This window comes from Malaclemys terrapin, chromosome 1 (assembly GCF_027887155.1).
Source record: "Malaclemys terrapin pileata isolate rMalTer1 chromosome 1, rMalTer1.hap1, whole genome shotgun sequence".
Lineage (NCBI taxonomy): Eukaryota > Metazoa > Chordata > Testudines > Emydidae > Malaclemys > Malaclemys terrapin.
This window is the reverse complement of record NC_071505.1, coordinates 137,814,402-137,821,953: the sequence shown is the minus strand read 5'-3', so window position 1 is coordinate 137,821,953 and position 7,552 is coordinate 137,814,402. Positions and strand designations below refer to the sequence as shown.

Sequence of the window (7,552 nt, the reverse complement as noted above, 5' to 3'; positions counted from 1 at the left end):
ACATGCAACACCCCACTATCACAGACCCCATACAAAACACATAACACAACACCACCACACAGATACAAACACACACCACCACTATGTGCCACACCCACAATGCACCATGCAACGTAAGAGTGAAAATGGTACAAAGATGCCTTCTTTAAACAAAGGTGAGCAAATCTAACCTTATCTTAAACAAAGCATTTCAACCTTCTCTTAGAATATCATCTCAGTCCTTAACTTCAAAGTATTTAAGCCCAGTTCCACAGAGGTATTTAAGCTCCATTGAAATCAATGGACGTTAGGGGGCCTAAATGCCTCTGAGGATCTGAGCCTTTAAGATTTGGGCCTGTGACAAAGGAAAGAAAGATTGTCCCTCAGGCACAGTGGAGCCGTCTCCTGCCAGAGGAAGCTCATTTGTTCAGGAGACCGTTTTCTTGCTGGTTGATTAAGGCTTGGTCTACACTACCCCCCCCAATTCGAACTAAGGTACGCAACTTCAGCTACGTGAATAACGTAGCTGAAGTCGAAGTACCTTAGTTCGAACTTACCTTGGTCCACACGCGGCAGGCAGGCTCCCCCGTCGACTCCGCGGTACTCCTCTCGCCGAGCTGGAGTACCGCAGTCGACGGCGAGCACTTCCGGGTTCGACTTATCGCGTCCAGACTAGACGCGATAAGTCGAACCCAGAACTTCGATTTCCAGCCGTCGAACTACCTGGTAAGTGTAGCCAAGGCCTAAGACTCTGGACCCAACTCCCACAGGATCACAAATCACCTGAACCCTCTTTCTGTTTCACTTGAAAATGACCTTCTAAAACCTGCCTTCACTAATGTAAGCTCATAGCAGGTCATACAATAAAACCACAAATAACCCTCCATAAGAATCCATATGCACTTTCCCCAGGGGGAGGGATGGAAAATGAACCATATGTGATGGAAGAAAATCATGCCACTTAATGCACCTCTTTAAGATGCTCTGGTGCCACAGTGATGGGCATAGTATCAGAATTTGTAGGGCAGAGAAGAGGTTAGGAGCCTCTTTTCACTAATCGTGTGTGTGTGTGTGTGCGCGCGCGCGTGTGTGTGTGTGCATGGGTGTATTAAGGTACCTGTAAATAACCTCCCATTTATCCTCCTGGATTTCAGAGGTAAGTCTGGAGTCTGGATTGGGGGTTAGGGCCCTCTCTGGAGTTAGTGAGAAACCCAGCAACAAAATATTCCTGTTACCACACCCCTGATAGAACATTCACTCTCAGTGCAGTGCCCATCCTGGAGTCGGCGATACCCGAGAAGTGACATTTTAACATTATTACTTTTGGGTGATTCAGTCTCCTTCTCTCTCCCTGCTGGTCCCCTTGGAGCCACCCAACAAACCTCAAGAGAGAAACATCAGCCCTGGAACAGATCTTCAAAAAAGGGTTTAATAAGAAAAAGCAAAAATTCACGATGAAGAAATGTTAGGAACACAATATCAGGGAAGTTCCAGACTGTCTGATCAATGGGAAGTTACAGGGGAAAATCACAGTCCCTATCTCAGTCACACTTACATTTCTTGCATCTAAACAAACTGCAATAAAAAAAGCTGATTGAAGTAGTTCCCAGGCAGGGATTTTCTCTGATACCTCCATGGGTGAATGAGCATTTGGGACAGGAAGAGTCTAACCATACAGCATCTACATCCTCACAGGATACTTGATCTGAACCCAGCTGTTCTTATATTCATGTCCCAGAGGCAACATCATCAACATCATCATAACCCAGGTCATGAGGAGGTGGGGACAGGGCGTCCCTCTCAGCCCCAGAGGCCCCTTCACTTCTTAGCGAGTGCAGACTCCAGCCTAAAAATAGCAAGGAGGTCACATTGCAGTAAATGTATCCATTCTCCACCCATGTGCACTCACATAATGGGTGGGCAACATACAGCATGGGCTGTGAATCAGCCCCTGCCCACAGTTCCTCTGAGTGGGCATCTGACTAGTTTAATCCATTATCTCTTTCTGTTCTTCAAAGAAAACATGTGGGAGCAGATTCTCTCTGTGCTGAGATCTCCCTGGTGCAGAAGTGTGGGGATGACAGTGAGCTGGTGACGACTCCCTGATAAGCCACTAGGGGCTGCTGTAACTCCTGACAGCTGATATAGTTCCTGGTGGCTGGAGTAGGGTGGGAGCCCTAGCCCATGGGACATGCCTGGGCATCACAGATCTCACCTGCCCGCACAATGCTTGTTTGCATGTTATTGCCATCAAGACCAAAGAAATGCACATTTCATCCCTGGGCCCCAGGTCTGATTCTGTCCTAAAAGGGACATTTACATATAGAAGAGAGTGATTTCAAACCTGAAGTTGGGCCAGTAACCAACTCCACAGCAGGGCCCTGCTCTTCCCATTACCATCCAGGGCACTGGTTTGGGGAAAGGAACTTTGGCCCTGATCCTGCCAATGGTCACATGCAACTTTGCTGATTTGGACAGTCCCACGAATAGTCTTGCTAACTTTAATGTGAGTAGTGACAGATGGGATCTAGTATTTGTAGGATCAGGGACCTTATATAGGAAATCTCTCTTTCTTGGTTTAAGTCCATTTAATTCCATTTAAAGGTCAGGGTGGGGATACACCTGGCAGTTTACAATGACTGTATTGCAGTGCAGTCACAGTGACCTCTAGCGGCCAGTAAAGGCTCTTCCAGGTGAGTTGCCAACAACAGAGATCCCAATACACAGGCCCAACAATCCCATCTGGAATATCTATCTCAAACGTGTCCCCTCACTGGGAGAGGAGACTCCTCTCAACCACTGCTTTGGCCAAGATCGCTTCCTTGCTGCATAACCCACATTCCCAACTGTAGATTGTTCCTGTGGATCAGTCATTGAGAAACACAGACCTTTCCAGCATTGCCAACCCCAAGTGTTCAGAAATGAGGGGTCAGGCCTCAAATATCTTGAGTTTGGCTTACAAATAATGAGATTTAAACAATTGTTTTGGTTCGTTTCTCAGTTTTGTCTTGTGGTTTGAGGCTTTAGGTTAAATTCCAGAAACTGAAACTCTTAGAAAAACAAATATCAGGGGACTAATGAAAAAATTGTGACAATTGGCAACATTACATTTCCCCACTCACCAGTCTGATCATCTCTGTTCCTGTCACTGTCCCCATGGGCCCCAGGGACTTCCTGGGCACTCGGTCCAGAAGCAGGGTCATCTTCAGTGTTAGAAACTTCTCTGGCATCATCATAACTGTCCCATGGGGCACCTGCAGACAGGACAGGGACCTCTGAAATAAAGATGGTAATTAATCATAATGAAAAGGGGCTTTCCACTGAATAGAGAAATAAACTACATGCCAGGTGTGGAGAATGAGGGATTTATGTATATTATTTCTTATGAATGTAATATATACCTCAGTTTACCTGTTTGATATTATCCTGCCAGACTGCATAGAGTTAAGAGTGCAAGGGACTATTTCATCAGGCCCTGGTGACTGGAAGACATCTAACTGGTCTAAGTAATTTTTAACTTATTCTTTCCCTATTGTAGCCTCTCATCCTACCTCATTTTCACTGGCATTTACTATGTTAGATGTCCATTTGCAACTAAACTTTTTGGTGAAAACTGAAACAAAGAAGTCATTTAGCACTTCAGCCATTTCTCCATTTTCTGTTATTGTTTTTCCCTTCTCATTGAGTAACGGGCCTACCCTGTCCTTGGTCTTCCTCTTGCTTCTAATATATTTGTATAATGTTGTCTTGTTACCCTTTATGTCTCTAGTTAGTTTAATCTCGTTTTGAACTTTGGACTTTCACATTTTGCCCCTACATACTTGTGTGTTTTTGAGGGGTGCTGTTAATTGTGGAATGCCCCTCTCTGGCTCCAACCAGGCAAGTCTGGTTAATTCTTCCCAGCCCTAAGCTTAGGATGAAAGGGCAGACTAGAAAATGAAGTGGGGGTGGAGCAACAGTAGCCATGGAGTAATGTTTTCAGGAGATGGATTCACTGCTCACCTTGACCATCTGGAGTCTGGGGGATGTCGCTTGATGCAGGTTCCTCCACATTATTGTAATCCAACTGAGAACCACCAGGGAAAGCTCCTTCTGGAACAGCAAACAGCACATTCAGCATCTCCTGAACACACCCATTTCCCCAGTAGGTTTTTAGTTCCCCATTAAAGACCTGTTGCCTTGGAGTTTGCACTGTTTATCATGGAGTTTGTAGGAGAAGTCACAGGTGAACCAGGGTCAAAGTCATGGACAGTGTATGAAACAGGAATTTTGCTACCTTTAGTTCCTCATAAATAACAAAGGCCCAGCCCTGTCCCACTGTATCCAATAGCAATTTTGTCATGCCCTTCAGTGGGATCAAGATCTGTGCTGGTGAGGCACTAACCCTGGACATATTGGAAGATAAAAGCTGCCACACCAGACACAACAGTTGTGAATCAAACTGAACTGTATAAAGGCATGCTTTAAAGTCTCTACTCCTGGGGGAATTCTGTGCTCCTGCAAGAGTGCAGAAAAACACCCCCACCCCCTGCAGATTCTCTTTACTTTCTGCAGAAAATGGTTTCTGTGGGGAAGCAATGAGAAACTGCACCAGTGTTCATTCACTTCTCCCCAGCAGAGCCCAGGCTTGTCTGTTCCGTCAGCTGTCAGAGAGGTAAATCACTTGCAGGGGGTGTCTGGGGATTCCATTGCAGATCAGGGATGTTAGTCTGAGCTGGGCGGTGGGGGGAAGAGGAGGACAGAGATGGAGTTCCACCTCCCTCATCTCCAAAATGGAGCAGCAGGAGCTGGGTCAGATCAACCCCTGGAAACTTCCCCTGGCTGCAGAAAACTCTGCACCATGGTGGGTGGTGGGGGTTGGAGGGGGCGATCTAGATGCAGGAGATGAAGCTTGGTGCGGGTTCTGAGGGGAGGGGGGGAAATGAGGTTTGGTAGGGGGGATGGGAGGACAGGGGGAGCAGCTCCCTGTACAGTGACTCCTCCCCCCTGCAACCAGAACACCCTCCAGAGTCTCCCCTGCATCGGGGATCCCTGCACCCAGAACCCCCCAACCAAGCCCCCAAAACCAATTCCACACCCTCCCAAGCCTCACCCCCTGCATCAGGAGCCCCCCTCACACAGACCTCACACAGAATCCCCCACTGAGCCCCCTCTGCACCTAAATCTCCACCCTCTCCGAGCCTCATCCCCTGCATTGGGAGCCCATTGCTTCTTGTCCTATCCACACCTGGACTCTCATCCCACTGAGCCCCAACCAGTTGCACCTGGACCCTCCTCCGCTGAGCCCTAACCATCTTCATTGGGACTCCCCTGCAGAGTCCCATTTCCCCTACACTCCGAACCCCACACCGAGCCTCTGTGCATCCAGATCGCACTCAGACCCCCTGCCAAGCTGCCTGCACCCAGATTGCGCCACACAGAACCCTGGTACTCTTGAGGGAATTATCCACCAAAAAAATTAAAAAATTTAAAATTGTGCAAAGTTCATATTTTATTTGTCAAAATAACACAGTAACACAACAACAATATTGTCACACCATTTTCAATTATTTTGGTAATTTATTTCAAAATACTTGTCAGCAAATAATGGTGTGATTATATTGTGTTATTTTGACAAAATATGCAGAATTTTGCAGAGAATTTTAAAATATTGTGTGAAGAATTTTTAACTTTTTGGTGCAGAATTCCCTCAGGAGTAAGTTTCTTCCTTTTATAAGGGGTAGATTCTGACTTGGGCTACATGCTCATGCTGGAGAGGCAGGGGGCTAAGATCACGAGGCACAGATTGGGGCTGTTTAGTGATAGGTGCCAGCTGTTAAATTCAGATTCTTACATGTCAAGTGAATATTTCTGTATCCTATTCTCTGCAGTTTCTATCCTGGGAGAGGGCACCAAGAGCAATGCAGAGAAAGGGTCAGGATTTGATCATACATTTCCATTAAGAGTTTGGACATACATCTTTGATGTGGAAATTAAATTCCCCATCTAGATGTGGGTGTCTGTCTTTGTATTCACCCCCCTCCCTTGTTACCTTGTTCTGATGCAGGATCATTTTCCCCCTCACTATCCCCGGTGTAACACTGCAGCTTCGACACTGAATCATCTGAAAAGGAGACTGGAGAGATGGTAAATGGGATGTTATCACAGTGACAGCAGCAAAACTGGCTGATGGGCAATGCATCCAGGTCCTGGAGCAGGATTTATGGTCTTGGTATTTTTCTCCTTCTAGAGAAGATGCTGAATTCACAGTGACTGACACTGACTTTCCAAGAGAAATATCGTGTGTGTGTGTGTGTGTGTGTGTGTGTGTTAAATGTGACTTTGGGGTGGATAAAATCAGATTGGGAAGATGCTGGGAACAGCCATATTGACCTCATGAGGTGAGGGAGGGACTGAGTGAGCCCTTTAACATGGGATCCTTGACTGCTGTGGATTTAATTTGAATCCTTCTCATTAAGTGGGGAGCCTGTTTTCATTCATACGCAGGCTGTAAGAATTGGTTTAGAGAGGAATGTTTTTCTCCTCCTCCTGAATGTTGCTACTTCATGGCCTTCTCCAGCAGAAAATCATGGCTCAGGCTGCTGGTCTTTGAAAGGTCCAGACCTCCTCAGCCATGGATGTGACTCCCGCTTTGTTAAGCAAGATACTTCCCCTCCCCTGCCTTGCTGCCAGAGTAGGCCACATCCCTCCAAGGGTCAAAGCCTGTTATCTACTCCTGCCATTAGTGAATAGGGATCTAAGAAGTAGCCTCAAGGAGACGCACTGACCATGCTCAGAGAGCCTGACAATGTGCTAAACTGAGAGCAGCATCTTCCCAATTGATTGACATTGAGTCAAAATGGTGTAAACAGACAGGTTGCTGACCCATAACTAGTTACCCTTCAAGGCTGCAGGATGCAGGGAGGAAACTCATTCATTTGAATCCAGTAACTGGCAGGTCTCTCCACAGACCCAGCTCCAGCAGCCATCCAGGACTCTCAGGACTGAAGGCTGCAGAGATTTAGCTCTGAGTCAGAGTATTAGGATGGGAAGTGCATTGGAGATTTGCTCCCTGTTAGGAATGACACACAGACCTGAGCGACCAAACATCTGCTTCTTTCTCATCAGGTTATAATCGATCTCCTCATACACAGCCTCAGAGAAAGGGTCCAAGGATCTTCTGGAGCCTGAAAACAAAGGACAAGGTTTGCACAGGGTCAGAAACTAGGGATGGGAAACCCTATGAGATCATCCAGCCCCTCCCCCTGGGCCCAGCACACTCCCACTGCTCTGTCCAATCTAGATTTGAACGTCCCAGGTGACAGGGACAGTGCCCCTTTGATGTTTGTTCTATTGGCTATTTCACTGTCATTAAGTTTATCTTGATGTTCAGCCTTTATGGTCCCTTGATAAATGTGTCCTGCAACTCCTAGTAGCACCCAAAATCATACCTCTTCCATCCTTGTGCTTACATCTATGGGCAAAATAGTACTTACATATTTATGTACTGCCTAGAGACTATCTGGGGAATAATTAGCTACTATTTGTGCAGTGCTTTAACAATGGAAAGTGCTATCTACATAAGGGTTCATCC

General features: G+C 46.5%; 1 protein-coding gene across 1 annotated transcript in view; it reads right to left on the bottom strand.

Annotated features, from left to right (window-relative positions):
- Nucleotides 1-1,498: 1,498 nt before the first annotated feature.
- LOC128843638 (antigen WC1.1-like) overlaps nucleotides 1,499-7,552 on the bottom strand; it is a 72,463-nt gene continuing 66,409 nt past the window's right edge. Inside the window, exons 13-17 of the mRNA XM_054040629.1 lie at nucleotides 7,053-7,145; nucleotides 6,011-6,094; nucleotides 3,982-4,071; nucleotides 3,102-3,254; nucleotides 1,499-1,825 (exon numbers count right to left, since the gene is read on the bottom strand). Coding sequence (XP_053896604.1) covers nucleotides 1,707-1,825; nucleotides 3,102-3,254; nucleotides 3,982-4,071; nucleotides 6,011-6,094; nucleotides 7,053-7,145 — 539 coding nt within the window. The 3' untranslated portion in view covers nucleotides 1,499-1,706. The remainder of the gene's footprint in view (nucleotides 1,826-3,101; nucleotides 3,255-3,981; nucleotides 4,072-6,010; nucleotides 6,095-7,052; nucleotides 7,146-7,552) is intronic.